This window comes from Elgaria multicarinata, chromosome 4, assembly GCF_023053635.1.
Source record: "Elgaria multicarinata webbii isolate HBS135686 ecotype San Diego chromosome 4, rElgMul1.1.pri, whole genome shotgun sequence".
In the NCBI taxonomy this organism is placed as follows: Eukaryota; Metazoa; Chordata; class Lepidosauria; order Squamata; family Anguidae; genus Elgaria; species Elgaria multicarinata.
In genome coordinates, this window is record NC_086174.1 from 40,101,440 (window position 1) to 40,120,050 (window position 18,611).

The following is an 18,611-nucleotide window of genomic DNA, read 5'->3' on the forward strand; positions in this document are numbered from 1 at the left end:
GTTGACCTAAGAACGAACTGAAGATTAACGTTGGGTTGTTTAACCCAAGAACAGCCCATCACAAAGCAATGATCAGGCCAGTCAGAGCTGCATATTCAAAGCAGCAGTGGCATGCGCACGGCACGCAACTTACCAATTAATTAATTAAACATGATTTGCTACTGGTACATGCAAACTAGTTCACAGTGTCTTTTCATATGCCAGGCAGCACATTAAATGATAATGATATTATTAGGGTAGCATTTTCTTACTTTACTTTTTAATTTTTGAAGGTCAATCATAGATTATTGTGTTCCACATTAGTTTAAATAAATGCTTACCACAGACTGGTGATCTTGTGTAGTATCCACCTTGAGTAGTATCCACAATACTACTGCTAATGAATTGCAGTAGCTTAAACCAATGTTTGCACAATATTTTCACCCATTCTTCCTAAACTAATCTTCCTTTCCAACCTTTTTGTTCCAAGACCACACCCATATGATGGACTCTTCCAAGTTCACATTATCATGGTTATATGTCAGACAAGGCAGGCATTCCTGTTGAGTCAAAACTGTGGACTCAAATAATCTTGCTGGCCCAAATCCTACAGTGCTTATAGTGAAAACATTGCACTGCATGCAGAAGGATTGAAAGGAACTTTCTCCAAGATCAGCCAAAACATCAAAAAACAAACTCATCTGGGATGCTGAAATTTCTGGGGTGCCTGCCTGCTCCGATATAAGTGTTTTGAGGAGACAGATACTGTTCGGACTTCTGGATTTATCCACTTTTTCAGTATATGATCATAGGTGAAATCAAGTTTCTATTCTATGCCAGTGATTACGCCCATAAGAAGCATAAGAAGGTAAGAGAAGCCCTGCTGCAAAGGTCTACCTAGTCCAGTATCCTGCCTCCCATACTAGTCAGCCAGATGCCTAAAGGAATCCCACAAGCAGATATTATAGAAAGAAATTCCATAATTTAACTATGTAGTGTGTGAAGAAGTACATTCAGTTTCATTGGGTGACCCATTGGTTCTAAAGAAAAACTTATATCTCTCCCCTTTCTCCACAACATGCATAATCATTCCTAAGATGATTGAAATGTGTAGCAGAATATTATAATTTTTTCCTAAAACTTCTCTCTGAAAAGTTCTTCCAAAATCATGACAAGAAAACAAAAGCATATTTAGCCATTACAAGAATCTTAAGAAAATCTCTTTTAAACCAGGCCCAAACAGAATCACATACTTAATCTACTGCTTTGCAGGGGATGGAGAAAATAGCACAGCTGTTTCATGTCTGTTAAGTTAAGAATCCTCATCATTCAACAGAGCTAAAGAAAAAGCAAACTGAGTAAAAATAGTCTTATCTCTGAACAACTGCCCTATGGCATTTTCTGGCTGAAATGTTAAAATCCAGCTTTCTGGGTGTGTTAAGAGCTATTTCAGGCAATTGCCCAGCAGCTACAGAACTCATTCATGAATACAGACATAAAATCCAGGAGCACTGCACACCATTTTTGCAGACTGCCATGCAATAACCCTTCAATTGAAGCACAAACCCATTATTTACTGTCAGTTACTTCGACACAGCCAAATGGCTGGTTAAAAATATCAAACAGTTCTATCTATTTCCCATTACAGTTAAAAGCTACAAATAAATCTATGTAGTATCAACAGGCTAGAACAGTAATAATAGTTTCTACTTGCCCAGGATGTAAAATACATATTAGAATGTAAGCCTATGTGGCAGGGTTTTGCTATTTTATTGTTTTACTCTGTACAGCACCATGTACACTGATGGTGTTATATTATTATTATTATTATTATTATTATTAATAATAATAATAAGAAGAAGAAGAAGAAGAAGAAGAAGAAGAAGAAGAAGAAATTTAACAAAAGCAATAATTTTGACTATACATGGAAACATTTTAGTACAAAAACTATAGAAAACTCTTGTACCGGAGATACATTACTGATCTTTAGTGTGCAATTATATTGTCCTTTCTTACAGCATCTGTTCCATATGTTTTAACTTCTTGGTTTTTAATTGCAAACTATCCTCAGTCTTTAAAAAAAAATTAAGTTTAAATAATGATAATCAAATATTAATATACAGATTTCTTTTGATGATAGCAAGATATGGATAGAGGACAAACATTTCCAGGGTCAACACATTGATGAATACTAAGTAGATTCTTCATCTAGGCAAGTCTTATGTATAGCTCTCTATCAACAGGCCAGCATCTCTCAAAGCACTTATGAGTATAAGTGCATCTGATCAATGCTTGAATTTTATGGAATGTGAGAATTCCTCAACTTTAGATAGCCCTTCAGAAATATGCATAATCCAACTCATGTCACTGACTCATCACATGCTACTGAAGCAAATATATTAATTGTAGGCAGGCATTCCAATGTCAAACTAAGCTTGGGACGTGCTTAGATGGAAAAGTAACCAAGGACACATCAGCATTATCACTTATTAAATGCCTAACTTGCCTTTGCTTGAAGGCACAAGGCAGCTTACATATATCACATAAAAGCACTCAAAAACATTGTATAAAACAAACAAACAAAGCATCCAAATACTCCCAACACATCAATCTGCAGAGAAAAAATAATCTAAATATTCCTACATATTTGTACACTTGATCTTAGTAAACCTAGAAGCCAAGTGTACTTTTACTTTGGTTTCTGACTATTTTAAGCCACTCACTCAGGTTACAAATGACTCTCAGAACTGAAGAACAAACTCAGAAATGCTGAGATTTGGAATTACGCACTCAGAAAATTGCAAAACTAACGTGTAATGTTACTTCTAGAAATACTAGATATGAAAAATAATAATAGGGAGATAGATAACTACCACAGTCTATAGTCACATTACTATTCTCATTTTGGATAATATAAGAATATTATAGTTTATGCCAAATAGGTGATACATGAACCAGCACTCAAGGCTTCTCAAGTGCTATACGATTTTATCAGCATGAGAAAAACATATGCCTCAAAAAGTCAATAATGAGCATTATTGAGCATACTCATTATAGGTTTAACTTTGTGTTTAATCACATAAACCATATGCAAAGAAACTATTTATTAATATGTAATATACAACAGGCACTAAGAGACATCTGGGCCTTAGTTCCACATTCACTGGCAAATAATAATAATAATAATAATAATAATAATAATAATAATAGCAGCAGCAGCAGCAGCATTTATGGTGGTTTGGATTACCACTCCTTGACAATGGTCCCTTTTAGATGGCACATATCTTAATTTGTTAAGCCAAGTTATGCATGAGACTTGTGCCCATCCATTCCACCCCTTTCCCTCTTGTTTCTCAGTGCACTATGATTAAAGACTTCCTTAGTTAATTAATCATAGAATCTGATGGTTTCAGATGCTGGTTAGTTCTTAACCTGGTAACTATAGTTGGTTCAGATGGAACAGGAAACTGTGGTTATATAGTTTATAAATAACACAATTCATGCAAAATTCTGTATCAAGAAGATTCTCTTGAAATGTTGTGCATAACCAATGTTGTGCAAAACTAATTTGAATGAAAACCCAAAGCCTAGATGTAGTTAAGAAAAATGCATGAAAATTTAAGTACATTGGTGCACTTCATGCAGAATTTACCCATGGTAACTTTTAGTAGTAAAATGTATTATGCTTCAGTGCAAAGAATAAAGCAAACTGACATGTCTGAATGGAGGGGATTTCTTTACACTTATTAAGTTTCATGTTGTGCATAAACAACCAGAAACAAAACCTGAAGTTAACAAAAGATTGCATATGACTGACCTAGTTCAGTCACATTTTTGTAAGGTTTAATTCCATATTAAAAGCATTTCCAACCACATCAATAAAATAATTGAGAGGTAGTAACTTAGACATAAAGGAACGATCTATTCAAGCCAGGATTTTAATATGATTTAACAATATTTCTAAATCCCACTCATGAGTTCTCTTGTATCCTTTTCAACTATGAGTGTAGCAGGGCAGTTAATGCACATTAAGGCGCGATCCTTTGCATATTTAGACAGAAAATAGGCCTTCTCTGCCTAACAGATGAAGGGATCAACTGAGCTGATGCTGGCAATGCTTCAACAAGTGACTGGCACTGTCAGAGCTGACAAAACTAGTAATCTATTAAGCAGTATAGGTATAGTTAGGCACACCAAGAAGGCAGCATTCTCTGCTCCACAGTGTCCTTTTGCACTTGCGAAGAGGGGAGCTTTGCAAATGAAAACCTGCTTTTAATTGCAGGCCTCTTTCACTTGATCAGAGCATACTGTATATCAAAGAAGGTTTTTTAAGTGCCATAGAAAACACGGCTACCCCTCTGGAAACTGCACTGAAGAACCTGTATGAACACCTACTAACACATGTCTGCTTTCAACAATGCATGTGCATGCACACATGTACTGAGTTGTGTAAGAAGACTGGCTAAAATTAAGCCCCCATGTTAACACCTTTCTTTCTTCACAGAAAACCCCTCCCCACCTCAATTTTTTAAATTTCTTTTTGCTGTCAAGTTTATTTTCCTTTCTTTTGTTTCTTACTATTTCCCTGTGTGAGACAGAGTGTGTGTGTGTGTGTGTGTGTGTTAGCTTCCCCACTGCATTGGCAGAGCACTCTCAACAGTGAAGAATGGGGAAAGCTTTGTTTGCATGGATAGTAGTTTTTTTTCCGGACAGAGCCACATAAAAATATATGTAAATTATACCCAGAATTCCTTGAGCTTTCTGCTTCTGGTACATCATTACTTGATTTATAATTTGATAGTTATGACACAATCCCATAGGGCATGTTGTAGGACATTCTTCTGTTTAAACATGCATAGGATTGTGTCATTACAGGTTTTAGGTTTTAGTTGCACATGGCAGAACAATTTGACAGAGCCCTAGATGAAATTCAGAGTTTTGGTTGTTTTGAGATGATGAATTCTAACAGTTCCTTGTGCAAATATGTTTTGTTTTCATGCTTTTTAAGAAAAGCTACACTATGTCAAACATCACAGTATATTGTTAAACACTTGATTAAATTTATTACAAACATAAATACATTTAATAGCTAGCTCATGGATCTTGCAGACAAAATAATGAACTCATGCTTAAGCTTCAGAAATGCTTGGGCCCTAATTAGTTTGTTAATCATGTCACGAGGCTTATGACGTAGCTTGCAAAATTATTCACATCACTCAACTTCTTTTATTTCTTCAAGGCAAAAGCATACCAAGGATCTCACTATGGAATAAAAGGAATTCCTAAAATACTTGTAGATAAAGTCTTAAAATGTTTGTGCCTTGTTTCCGGTCATCAACATGGCTGAAGTCCTCTGAAATTAAAAACAATCTACCCTACACTCCCAAAGCCAAAACCAAGCTACACCTTATGTTAAGCATAACTTTTGAAAACATGCTTTTGAATGGCCACTTTATTTTGAAGGGGTGGGGGGAAATTTCACAAGGCTCCATGCTGGTTTCACAACAAAAATCCCCTCATCCACTATGGGCTATTACTTGCCACTAAAAGGTGCGTTTTGCAGTAAGCAGCACTTCTTGGAGCAAATAGCTTCGGTGGAGGGTGCATTTTAGGCAGGGAAGCACAATCTGGATCACAGGCCCATGAAGCTAACTTTTCCTTCAAAATTGAAGTGGCCACCTTAAACACGTTTTTAAAAGCACATTTAATGTCACTGAAGCTTGGCCCTTGCCATAGGGTCCCCTACAAAGGGCACATCAAAACCACTGCCTTCCATCTTGAAGACCACAAGCAGGAGCCTTAAACAGGTAAATTGGTAATGTATGGCTTGTCTGCTCACCCTAGTTACAGCACTAGATGTTGTAAATATAACATCAGGTCCCATAGATGAGTTCAAAGTAAGCTTGAAAACCCTGGAAGTCCTAAGACCCTTGTGAGCAATCCCCTGGGAGATTAAGTATATTTACTTTGTCAGCTCCCTCTTGTGGTTTTTCAGATCAATCTGATGAGTGTCCCTATATCTTAATCTTTCCCATCCTGGATGCCATCCCTGCCAAGGGACAGGGCTTTGGAGCTATAATTCCTGCCCTAAGGTAATGCATATGACAGGTAAGAGGCTCTCCACTTCACTGTTCCCTTCCCTTATATCTCTTCCAAAAACCTTCCTTTCCTCCCTGGAACTTTGGGGCAAAATCTTAGCGTCCTGCTCCTCTACCTAGGGCTGGACAGTCTTCCCCATCCAACCTGCTTCTGTGGACCACTTCCCTACTTCCTTGGTTTCTGCCTGTTTGTCCTCTCCTTTCCTGATCCCCATACTCCTTTCCTCTCCCTTCCTAGTTTTTCCCAGTCATTTAACTGGTTCACAGCCATCAGGCCATGCCTCTGCTCCAGTGGTTTCAACGAATTGTTGGACAGACCAGCAAAACTTCAGTGCCCATGTCAGATTACATCTGCTAGTGCTGGACCTCATGGCTTTCCTGGCTCAGCCCATGCCACAGAAGAAACATGGAATGCCATGGCATCCCGGTGGCCAAATTTAGAGTTCAAATGTAGGCACAGTATATACAGAGCTAGAGTTCACCATGAAATCTTTCAATAACTTAACAGTGGCCAACCTGCAGTCAAAATAATATTTATGTTGAATGCACAGGTGTGTGGGTATGTATACACTAAGATTTACATTGCAATCTTTTTTTATGTTTGCTCTGAAAAAGGTCCCGTTGAGTTCAGTGAGAGTTATACCCAAGTAGGCATGCATAGGACTGCAGCCTTAGGAGATAAATATTTCATCATGGAACAGCATATGTGTCTTCTGGAAACCAAAGCTGAATTCCTAAATGTATCATATGCTTTCCACCCAGTTACAGTAAAACTAATCAGTACTTAGCAATTCATACAAAAATACATCCAAAATAAATCTGGAGACGTGTTGCAGACTAGGTCAAATAACACAGGGGGAAAAAACATGTTGAGAAGTTACTACACTAGTATTCCTAATTGCAGGTTTTTGTTATTATCACTTAAAATGGTAACTTCAAACTGACAATCTAAAGCTCACATTAGGGATACTCCCATGTTCTCTTCCCACCAATTACAACTTATGTTAAACATTTACTGCCCAGTGTACAAGAGAGACAAAGCTTTATTAATTCATATGAATGACCAACAGGCAGTTGATTTACAAAAATGTGTGCAATTAGATGGAGTAATGTGCATGAACTGAGTCTCAAAGAGGTCAGAGACAAGATTAATGCTAATAGTTAAGCATATGGATATTGCTGTATCATCCTCCAGCTCCAATCCTGAAAAGATTATATATATAATCTTCTGCAATATAGGCTGTGTATAATACTTTTGACTTTCCATGAGAATTTTCTTTTACATGTGTATTTTGAAGAAGTTACCATTTGTTACCAACTCTGCTCCAATTAACGTCAAGTCTTTACTATGTTTGTTTTTTAAAGCCCAACGAAATATAATCACCGAATTGTATTATTCAAATACTGCTAAGCATATATAACAGTCTTTGCTAAAAGCACAAGCTCAAATGTAAATGTCAAATCTCTACAAAAAGCTGAAGTGAAGTAGCACCAGAAGTATGTTTTTAATACTGAAAGTATATGCATGATCAAATGAGTAACTTACGGCACAATCCTATGCATTTTTAGAGAGAAAAAGGTCCTACAACTCTCCCAGCATTTCTTCAGCTAGCTATGCTAGTTGGGGCATGCTGGGAATTGTAAGATTTTTTCTGTCTAAACATGCACAGGATTGCGCCCTAAGGAGAGTTACTGAATTACAAATGAAATAACATTTTATAATAAATGTTTTATAATATTCTAGAATCAATATAGCTCCATTCCCTTACCTCCAGTGGTATAAAACTCAACACAATCATTAATAATACTAGTTACTATGGTGGTCATGTATGTACATACTTTACCATCACCAGTGCTATAGCAGCAGCTTGCTTTAAACTATGATTTCGCATATGGGTTACAGCGCATTATCTGCATCGCTCACTTCAAATATTTTTGATATTTCTTTATCTAGTTTTCAGAGTAACCCTGTGGGTGATTTCACCTCCCATTCCACCTTAAAAAGCATTTAGAACAAGATGGATCTCTGAGCCTGCTTAGCTTGCTTACCTGGAAGTGGGCAGGGACAGGAATGGAGAGGCTTCTGGATACAGTGGACCCATGGACTCTCCTCTACCCTCCCCTTCCCACGGTCTTGGAAGAGGCACCACCGCAATGTTTTCTGAGTCGGCTGGGAGGGGTAGGGAATATCCACTTGGATCCCATCCACCCTCAACTGAAGTTCATAGCTCGGGGACCACAAGATTGCTTTGTTATTCATCTAAGTGCAATTGGCCAATTTTGGGGTTGCTAAGACTAATTTCGCCCCTACACACAGCAAGGTTCACACTCTTGACACCATGCTGATGGAATATGGTAGTATAGCTGAAGCAAAAAACAAACAAATAAACCACAACCTGGTAGTTTGTCAATGAATTTTGGTGGTTCAGTAGCCAAAAAGGGGCAATTTAACTTTAAAATAAGGCACCTTGTTTTAACACTAAATAGGCCCTTTTTGGCCACAAGTGCTACTGAACCACTGAAATTTGGTGGCAAAACATGGATTTTTTTGGCTGCCTCATGAAATTTGGCAACAGTGGGGGGCCACAAAAAAGGCCTTGGGGGGCGCATGCAAGCCATGGCTTGCCCATCCCAATCTAAGGTAAAAAAAGATGAAGAAAAAAGGAAATCCATGCTTTGTGTTAGATTTGAACTGAAAAACATGCTAACTCTGAATCCTTTTGTAGCTTTGGACAAGTCTATACTTTCAGCCTTGGTATGATTCTGAAAAATGAAACCACTGCTATTTTAATTCATAAAGATGCAAACAATTAGTATTGTATTGTAGTAGATAAGTTAAAATGATGAGGCAGTACTGAAGAGTGGGTAATAAATTAAACTGTGAACCAGGAAGTCCCTTCAGATCTCACCTTTGCATTGAATACTTTGCCTTGAACGCTTTGCCTATGGAAGCCAGTAACTCTCAGTCTCAGTCCCGCTTACAATATAGATAGGGTAGGCAACTTGTAGCCCTCCAGATGTTTTGACCTACAATTTCCATCAACCCTAGCCAGCATAGCGAAGAGTGAAGGATCATAGAAGTTGTAGGCCAAAACTTCTGGAAATTGCAATACAGGGATAATATTACCAACCTACATTATATGATGATCATAAGAATTACTGAGGTACTGTACATGAAGTGCTTTGAACGTGCTATAGCACTATAGAAATACTAAGCATTACGGATATTGAAAATACAATTTTAAACAACTCCTTTTGATTGAATGTGATAAGGATTAGGACTGCAACCTTAAAAGCTTCCTAAGCATAGCTTTCATTCCAACCTTAAAGACACTTTAAGGTTTCATTCCAACCTTAAAGACTGTTGATATCTTATCTTCCTTTAAGAAAAATAATTTGTATAGTTTTAAAAATTTACACACTTTTAACATTCTTTCTCTGCTCTAGTCTTTCTTCTAATCCTCTGCATCCTGTCCTACATTACCTCCTCCAGGGTCACCAGCACCAGCGACAACGGATGCTGTTGTACAAAAGGAGGACAACATGCCTTGCATTTTCAAATCTTTCCAGCTGGCAGGCTCCAGTTGCTACATGGAAAGGATCTCCTTATTCTGTCACTTAAGTAGAACTATCACAGCAGACTGAAACTGGTCATGTATACATGGAGTACACACAAATAAATACAGTAGCTCAATGCTGACATTGTTTTGTATTTCCAGGATTTATAAAGATTGGCCTTCAAAGATAAACCATGCCCATCATTTCTGCCTTTTCTCTCTCCCAACTCCTATCATAATGAATACTTAAAGGTTAGCAGCACTGAGTAATTGTACTTATGTAATTTTATAATCCTTAGCTACCAAATCATACTCATTAAAACCCCAGTGTAAAGTCTTAAAAAATTAAACTGTAAATGAAATATACATTGCTCTAGATATTTTTAAATGAGCCTCAAAAGACAAACAAACAAGTATTTATTATTTATTTATTTAAAACATTTGTATACCACCCTATATCACTAGGATCTCAGGGCAGTATTTATTTATTTAAAACAGCATCCACATCTTTAACTAACAATTTTTTTTACAAATGTAGCATTCTACTTTTGCATTTTTCATTATAAACTATTCCATAAACTTTTACCTAAGCGCTTACCAGTTTGCTAAAAACATTTATGCAGGCATGCATTTTAACACATGTTCAAGTTGTAAACAATTTTAAAAAGATGACTTTCAACACTAAATTGACTTTGTATACATTATAAAAGCTAAAAATAATAAACACAATGGTGTGAATTAAATTTGAAACATCCCTTTAACTAAAAATATTGTCTTCTGGTATACCATCCTTCACGTGAACATTTGTTCTTTACAAATATATTGTACTTTACAAATATAGGTGGAAAATCCTACTTTCCAGTTGAAGAAACTATGAAAAATAAAGCCATCAGCTCTGTTGAGAGACCAGCTCCATTTGTCTCTTCCTCCCCATCAACTGACATCTCTCAGCAGCCATTCCATCAGGCTATCGCAAAGGGAGAGTTAGGAAGCAGGGCTATTTGCCTCTGCTCTGCTGTGAGACCAGCAGACCAGGCTCTTCCTCTCCTTGAACTGCTTCCATTCAAGCTGGCCATTATAAGAACTTCACAACTTTCCGAACTGGTGCCTGAATTTGCTTTCCCCCACTTCTCATCCCCTTTTCCTTTTGTATTGTGTTTTTCACATGGTAAGCCTATGGGCAGGGACCATCTTGTTTGTTATTGATTTTATATAAGCTGGTCTAGGAGCCTTTCCAGCTGAAAAGCAGAGTAAAAATTAATTAAGTAAATAAATGAGAGACAATCTCAAGCCCAATTGCAAGAACGGTGAACAAAATTTATGCCAAGCCTATGTTAACTATTTCAAAATCATGTAGCTTACTATAATATTACATATATGAATGAGCTGTTACAATTCTTCACACCCATCAACTAATTATAACTTTAGGCTAAAGAAGGCGAAAATTCAGATGCTCAGAGTGATTCCACATAGAATCTTTGTGTGCACAGTCCCAAAGAAATCATCATGAATCTATTCATTTAACTGAAGACCAATCATGGGGGAAAGGCTATGGCCCTTATTCCTTACTTTGCATTCCTATTTTCCATATGACCTACAGGAAATGCACTATCATACAATTTACCTTCAAATTCCCATTGTTATATCTACTTGCCTAGGGTGTGTGTGTTTTAACAAATTGGGTATCTGAAATTAAATAAATATTTCCTTTCTTGAGCTGAAGAACTCTATGGGAGAATAATGTAAATTTAAAACTCCAGAAACACATGTAGAAAAGTATTTTATAATCTTTTCAAGACAGAATTTTATCTCTCTCAGCACTGTTCAGCAGAAGTTCCTGACAGAAGTATTCATTTTAAAATCTGGCATTATTGTTAGTATCTTCAAACAACACTTGTCAAAGAACCATCTCTGAGACAACCGAAGATGCTAGGTTCTTATTATCCTGCTCACACTGATGTTTATCCTATTTCACTGATATTAAGCTGATCATTCAAACTTGTTCAATACAGTTATGTCATCTGTTGTAAACTATGTTCTCAGTGCTAGCATTACAAAACACACACAACACCATCAGAGTAATTGTTTCATGCTACCTGGTAAACAACTGCAATTTCGTTTTCTTTTAAATGAACCTGCTCAGGCATATGACCTAATATCAGGTTCCAACTGTTATAAACAATGCCAAAACCAATGCAGATATGATTAAGTGTCTAAGGAACACTTAGGCTACAATCCTATAGTAAGCCAAGTTTAATTCAATGAGACTTTCTTATGAGTAGAAATACCCTGGGTTGCAATTATTAGACAGTAAGACCGACAGAACTCAGAGGCACTTACTCTGAGTAAACCTGTTAAGGATTCTGCCATGAGCGACTTAACTGCCTTAAGTATTTGCGCACCAAAAATGCATACGGAAGTACAATCTGCTAGCTTTGTTCTGTTTGCAAAGTACAGTCACAATGGCTTTCTTTTAGTGATTTTTTAAAATAAAAATCCCAGCTAGTCATTGAATGTGCCCAGTTCTAACCATACAGGTTTTTAAAAATGTTATAAAAATGCTGTTCTATTGTGCTATTTTTGTCAAACATTCTTTTAAATGCATGTTTATCTACAATATGACTTTGACACTTGAAGGTCATACAATAACTGTTCTCATGTGACCATCTCCTGTATTCCAACTACTGTATATTTAGAAGGAAATAAATAACCAGCTTTGTCATGATGCCAACATTGTTCGGTCACCAATTATCATTTGACTTTCTTTTTTAAAAAAATCCTAGTGTTTCAATACTGTACTTAGAATAGGAAAAGGCAAATTTACTTGCCTGCTACCTAGCCATTTTCACTATTTTAGACTGGTCAACAGTAGCTTAGGGTACACCTGACCATCAATACTTCCACTTTCCCTTTGTTTATTTCAAACTCTTCAGGTACATGACAAAGAATTTCATTATTTTTCATCTAAGCACAGCTATATACACACAGAGGTAAGTCAAATGATGTGCTACTGTCACTCTTTCTACAGATGTAAACTTCAAATGCTGGGCCTTAAAAGGCCATGCATATGCCAGTAAGACTCCCACTGCCTAGGAAACTTGCATCTGGGATTCCTGATATAAAATAATGGTTATTTACCAGATAAAAATTATTAAATATAGATGTAAGCTATCTCAATAACAACATAGCTATAAATATATGCTGGTTCAATACAAATCACACCCAAACACTAGAAAGTTCAGAAGAATGTATACATGTGAACTATATATGGTCAAACTTACCCCATTCTAGATACTCCAGAATATTTTTCTCTCTCCTCAGGGGTGAATTATTACATTCATCATAAAGGCAGATGAGTATATCCAGCAAGGTTTCCACGCTAAAGCATTGACCATTTGTCTGTGTTGGCCCATCCAAAATAAACTGTTCCAGCTGTCTCAAGCGCACTTCTCCAGACATGGTTGCTTCAGTTTTTGTGGACCTTCTCTCTTATTATTATTAGTTATTTTTCAAAAATCTAAAACATTAGAATGTATTATAATTTCTAAAAAGTATGTTGAAAAGTCAGTGCTTCAAGGATGGTGCTGAACGTACAATCCATCTCAGAATTCCCACTCTGAGAACTGTGTCTTGATCAGTTTTTTCACAGACATATACAATATATACAGAATATTAAAGAAAATAATTACCCTAAAATCTCTTTTAATACATTTTAAAGAAAATATATACTTTATACATTTAAATAATAATAATAATAATAATAATTAAAAAAGATCAACCCAAGACTGACTCCAGTCTTCTCTCATATATAGATATAGATAGATTTTAAAGGTCTCCTTCTTCATTCAAAATTCAGATCATGCAACATAATCCCGAAATGAATCCTACTGCATCATTAAAGTGTAAAATCCCCATTCAATTTGCATCAGCAATCCACTTTCATGGAAACAGCAGCAGAAAGATATTTGAAGAGGGGAGGGCAAAAAATAAAATGCATAGGATTTGGAAGGTCTAGAGCTGGAGCGTGTCCACCGCCGCCTCCACCACCACCTTCTCCTCCACCTTCTCCTCCACCACCACCTCCACCTCCACCACCCCTTGGAAAATGCATCAGTGGCAATCCTTCAGAGAGTGGGGGTGGGGGGGTGGAGAGGAAAAGTCCCCAGGAACAGAGCCCTTCCTCAGGGCTGTCTGTGGTAGAATAGATATTCCTCCCTTCCTTTACCAAGTCTTCAGCTATCCAAAAATAAACGTGAAGTCTTCATTTCCTTAACTCCCCTCCCCGCTATATTGGGGGGGGGGGGGAGAGATGTTAGGGCGTGGAGGGGAAAATAATATTCGCCCTCCCTTAAATTCTCCCGGCTAAGAGAAAGCTGGGCTGGTAATAATCCTAGCAAATCCTTTTCATGTCGGTGCGTGTCCTCCTGCTCCTTGTTTGTCTTGGGGGACAGGATGACTAAGGGTGTCAGGATATTGCTGCTGCTCTATCCCCCACCGCTTCCTTCCTCCAGAAGATGCTGCTGCTGCTGCTGCTGCTGCTATTTCCCAGTGCAGGGGATGAAGAGATGCTCGCCCCTGCCTCAGTCCACCGTGCTCAGGGCATCTTCTTCATGTGGCAAAAAAAACACAAAACCCAGGACGACGCGGTGATAGCTTGTGCTCCCTCCTCCGGTTTCCTTTTCCTCTCCTCGCCGACCTCCTTCTTCTTTCCTACTCCTCTCCTTTACGCCTCACGCACAAGCTCCTGCTGCTACTGAAGTCTCAGGATCCAACATGGCGGCCTCTCTCCCCCCCCCCCCCTCCCCAGCCAGTGAGCGAGCAAAGCTGCAGAGAGGCGACAGAGGCTGGAGAGCGGTTGGGAATGAGAAGAAGGGAGGGAGGGAGGGAGTAGAGCTCGCCGTAGGATAGTATAGACGGGCGGAGATGCTTTTGCAGCAGCAGCGGCGGCGGCTCTTTGCAGCACGGAATGCAGGGATACAGGCGGACGGAGGGGAGGGGACAGCGGCACGGAAACGCCCTGTGGGCTACTGCAGGACCCGGTTGCTAAGCAGAGTCTGGAGCTCCTCTCGCCGGTCCTTGTGCTCCTCCCGCCGCCCCAACCTCCGTGTTCTCTCTCTCCCAGCCTGCGCGGAGGAGGGTCTTTCCTCGACGCACGCAACCCTCTCTCCCTCTCTCACGCACACCCCTTCGGGGCTTTTACACTCCTTAATTTATGTTATATCCCACCTCTTAAAAGCGCCTTCTTTTGGCTCCCTCTCCCAGAGTTTGCAATAGTCGCTTTTTTTAAGGGGGGAGCATTACTGGGGGGGGGGGGGAGAGAAGGCTCTTCAGAGAGTTGGATAGAACGTCTATTATTTCAAAATTATTTCAAACTCTTTTTTTTAATGAATAAATTGAAAAGGGGGGTACAAAAGTATTTCCTCCTAGGGTATTTTGTATATAGGGGGGATATACATTGAAATAATCATAATATCAAGCAAGAGAGCTATGATGGAATCAATCCCACAACTATTTTAATGTTATAAGTTGGGAAGGCACACACACAGCATTGTCTACCGTCTAGTCTACCCTTATTTTCAAAGTGTCCCTGCATATCATCACCAGCCACCAGGTAGGGGACTGCTGCCCTGCAGGATCACTACTGAAAATGCCGTGCTGGTAAAATAATAGGTGACAGTCCTACCACCCTGGTTTGGCGCTCCCACCCACAAACTGAAGGTTTTGCTGTTGCCACCCACCCAGCCAAGCACGTTTCATTTTGAAGAATATTATATTTCCTCTCTGCACTCCCTACATTTCTTTCCAGAGTTTGGGATGCTTCCAGACAGAGGGTGCCTACCACTACCATTCCAAAGGCATTGTGCAGCTGTTCCAACTTTTCCTGCTTAACAGATTTTGTTTTATGGAGAGATGGAAGTAGTGGGAAAAGAAAGGCAGGTTCCAAGTTGAAGTCCACATTGTCTGACACCCCCCCCCCCCAATAAAATTATGGGAATGAAGCAGGACAATTACACAACAAACACCTCGTCTGGAAGCACCCTTGGTGTCACCTCATCTCTTTAAATGCATGCAGCGTGCAAATATCATCATAAACAGTTAAGAGCAGGGATATATGTTTTTAATCAAAACAGAAAAAGATGTACTAACAAAGGCCAGTATTTCTAAACAACTTTTTAATATCTTACACTTTTAAAATACTTTCAGCAAATTCTTGCTAAAGCATTTTATTTCATCTTTTCATGTCCCTGTCAGTAGCAACTTCTCCAAGCCAAAGTTACTGTTGGGAAAAGGTCCTTATCCAGTCTTTGTAATAGAAATTGTCTGCAACTTCAATATAAAAAGAGATGATGGATTTCCATTATACTAGTATGTTGTGCCAAAATATGCAAAGGTATAAATAAAACCAACACTTATAAAGCCCATAAAACCTAGTGTTTTATTCCAGATGTCTTCCATGATATCTTTAAGCATCATCACATTTCCAAAATAATGAGCTAACAAATATAAGTTGTAGGAGAAAATACTGGCATGGAAGATTAATTCTACATCTAGTGGAGTTTTGCTTTACCATGAAGTTTAAGCTGCCTTCTCAATTTTGTTTGAATGCTATAAAGAAGATATTGCTACGAAGCAATAAAATTAAACCTTTAAAATGATCCAGAGGATTTATGAAATGATAGTACAAAAGAGGAGTTATGTATTTTTGAACATGAGGAATGGTAATTAGATACTGAACGTGTATTCCCCGAAGACAAGAATGGGTTTTAAAATATATTTTACAAAGTCAAGCTTTGCATATTTGTGCGAACAAATAAATGGTTGATGTTCTAAATTTAGCAAATGAAATTTATTGATTAAACACTGCTGCTCTGTTTAAGCCCCAGCCTTTAATAAGACTCATTTCAGTGGACATTTTGAGTGACAAATAATTTAGCCCCAATTTTGCAAACTCTACTTCTCCTATTAATGTTTCCTTGAACGTCCTAAAGAATATTGTTCCTACTCAGTTTTAAAATTCTGTTCATCATCTTTATCAGTTCTTCTTATTTTCTCATACCATTGACTTTTCCTAACAATGGTTTTACTTTTTTTTTAACTTGTTATTCTCCATGAGATCATCACAAGCCTTCCTGATTTTATTCTGAAAGACAGCATCCAGTCATACATGCTATTATATGTATTTGCTCACTATACTTACAATTTTCAGTAATATTAACCATGGTATCTTTCTGGCTAGGTTGTCCAGATTGGGTGTAAGAGGCAACACTTAGTGATGATGTCCTTCCTCAGTGCTGGCTCCATCTTCTCACCACCATTCTCACTACCTTCTCTTGCTTCTCATCCTATTTATTATCATTGGTGCTACTTGCTTGCATAACAAATAAAGAGCAAGTGAGTAAGTAGGCAATGACATATATTGCTCCTCACCACCACCGTTGTTTGGACCAGAACAAAAGGCAAGTAAATAAGCGTGTTGTAATGGTAAAGAAAAGAAACAACTCCAAGGGGCTCTTGCCAGTGAGCCTCTACTGGATTGTTGGCCCCCAGTAGGTGCTTGAACTGGGCACTTTAAACATATTAGGTCTGTGCTTCCAGTTCATTTCCAGGCCCAATTTAACATTTAGTTTTAACACTTAAAGCCCTAAATGACTAGAGGCTTTGCTAGACCTGCCGGGATAAGCCGGCACGGAGGTGGGGCCAAGGCGCGCTAACGTTAGCGCCGCCTCAGCTTCCAGACGCTGGATGCGCAGGCACGACGCAAGCCCTGCAGCGTCCGCCATATTTTTTTTTAGTTTAAAGGGGCCACGTGCGGCCCGAAGACTCCGGAGAAGGTAACGGGTTTTTTTAGTTAACCCTCCCCATCCATCCCCCCTCGCCATCTCCTGTTCGTCGCCCCCCGCCCTCCATCGCCATCTCCTGTTCGTCGCCCCCCCCACCCTCCCTCACCATCTCCCGTTCGTTGCCCTCCGCCATCCCCTCTCCTGCTGGTCCGGCCTTCCCTCCCCCATCTCCCCCCCCGGATCACCCCCCCCCCCAGCATGATGGGCACAGCGCTCATATGAGCGCTGTGCCTGGTCCATGGCTTTTTGAGGCTACTCGTAAGCGAGTAGCCGCAAAAAGCCACGGACCTTCCTTTTTCACGGGGCTGTGAAAAAGGCGCGCCATAAGCGACTTTGCTTATGGCGCGTTAGAGGAGGCCTCAGTGCGGCCTGGCGCCGGATTCCCCTGTGCGTCATCTGGACACAGAGCAGGGAAACCGGCTCACAAAGCACGCTAAGGCCTCGTCTAGCAAGGCCGTAGGTTACCAGAAAGACTGCCTTGTCCCCTAACTAAACGTTAAGATTTTCCTCAGAGGACCAACTCTGAGTATCTCCACCAAATGAAGTGAAATAGTTGACTAAAAGAAATAGGGCCTTTTCAGTAGTGGCACCCATTACAGCCTTTCCAGAGAGGTTTCCTGGGAGCCATCCCTGTGGTCTTTTCAAATCGACGTGAAGATTTTTCTGTTGACCCAGGCCTTTTAATTTCATCATGCTGGCCTTTCCCCTCCCCGTTTGTTACTGTGATTTTAGAATGTAAGCCATATGGCAGGGTGTTTTGTATTTTGTTTTATTTTGTTCTGTACAGCACCATGAAAATTGATGGCGTTATATAAATAATAATAATAATAATTAATAATAATAATAATAATTAATAATAATAATGTATTCTGGGCCTCTCAGTTTTAAAAGCTCTGTGTTTAATTTTAGTGTGCTGTAAGTCTTGTTTTGTTCTGTTTTATATTGTTTTTTATATTATGGCATTAAAATTTATTCTGTACTTAAATTATTTTATTTTTCTCTTTTGCAAGCTGCCCAAAGAACTTTATGTTATGGAATGGCATACAAATGACAAAAATAAATAATTAAACAACAACAACAAAATCACTTCAGCTCAAATCTAAATTTTTCTGGTTGATCCAGAATAAGCCTGAATT

General features: G+C 38.8%; 1 protein-coding gene across 7 annotated transcripts in view; it reads right to left on the reverse strand.

The window, feature by feature from the left end:
• CDC42BPA (CDC42 binding protein kinase alpha) overlaps nucleotides 1-14,502 on the reverse strand; it is a 195,599-nt gene extending 181,097 nt beyond the window's left edge. For 5 of the 7 annotated variants that reach the window (XM_063124140.1, XM_063124143.1, XM_063124141.1 and 2 more), the window contains exon 1: nucleotides 12,916-14,500. In XM_063124140.1, the coding sequence (XP_062980210.1) occupies nucleotides 12,916-13,093 (178 nt within the window). In that variant the 5' untranslated portion in view covers nucleotides 13,094-14,500. Of the gene's footprint in view, nucleotides 1-12,915 lie in introns of all 7 variants that reach the window. The other 2 variants (XM_063124145.1, XM_063124144.1) reach the window with 2 other exon arrangements.
• Between the last annotated feature and the right edge of the window lie 4,109 nt (nucleotides 14,503-18,611).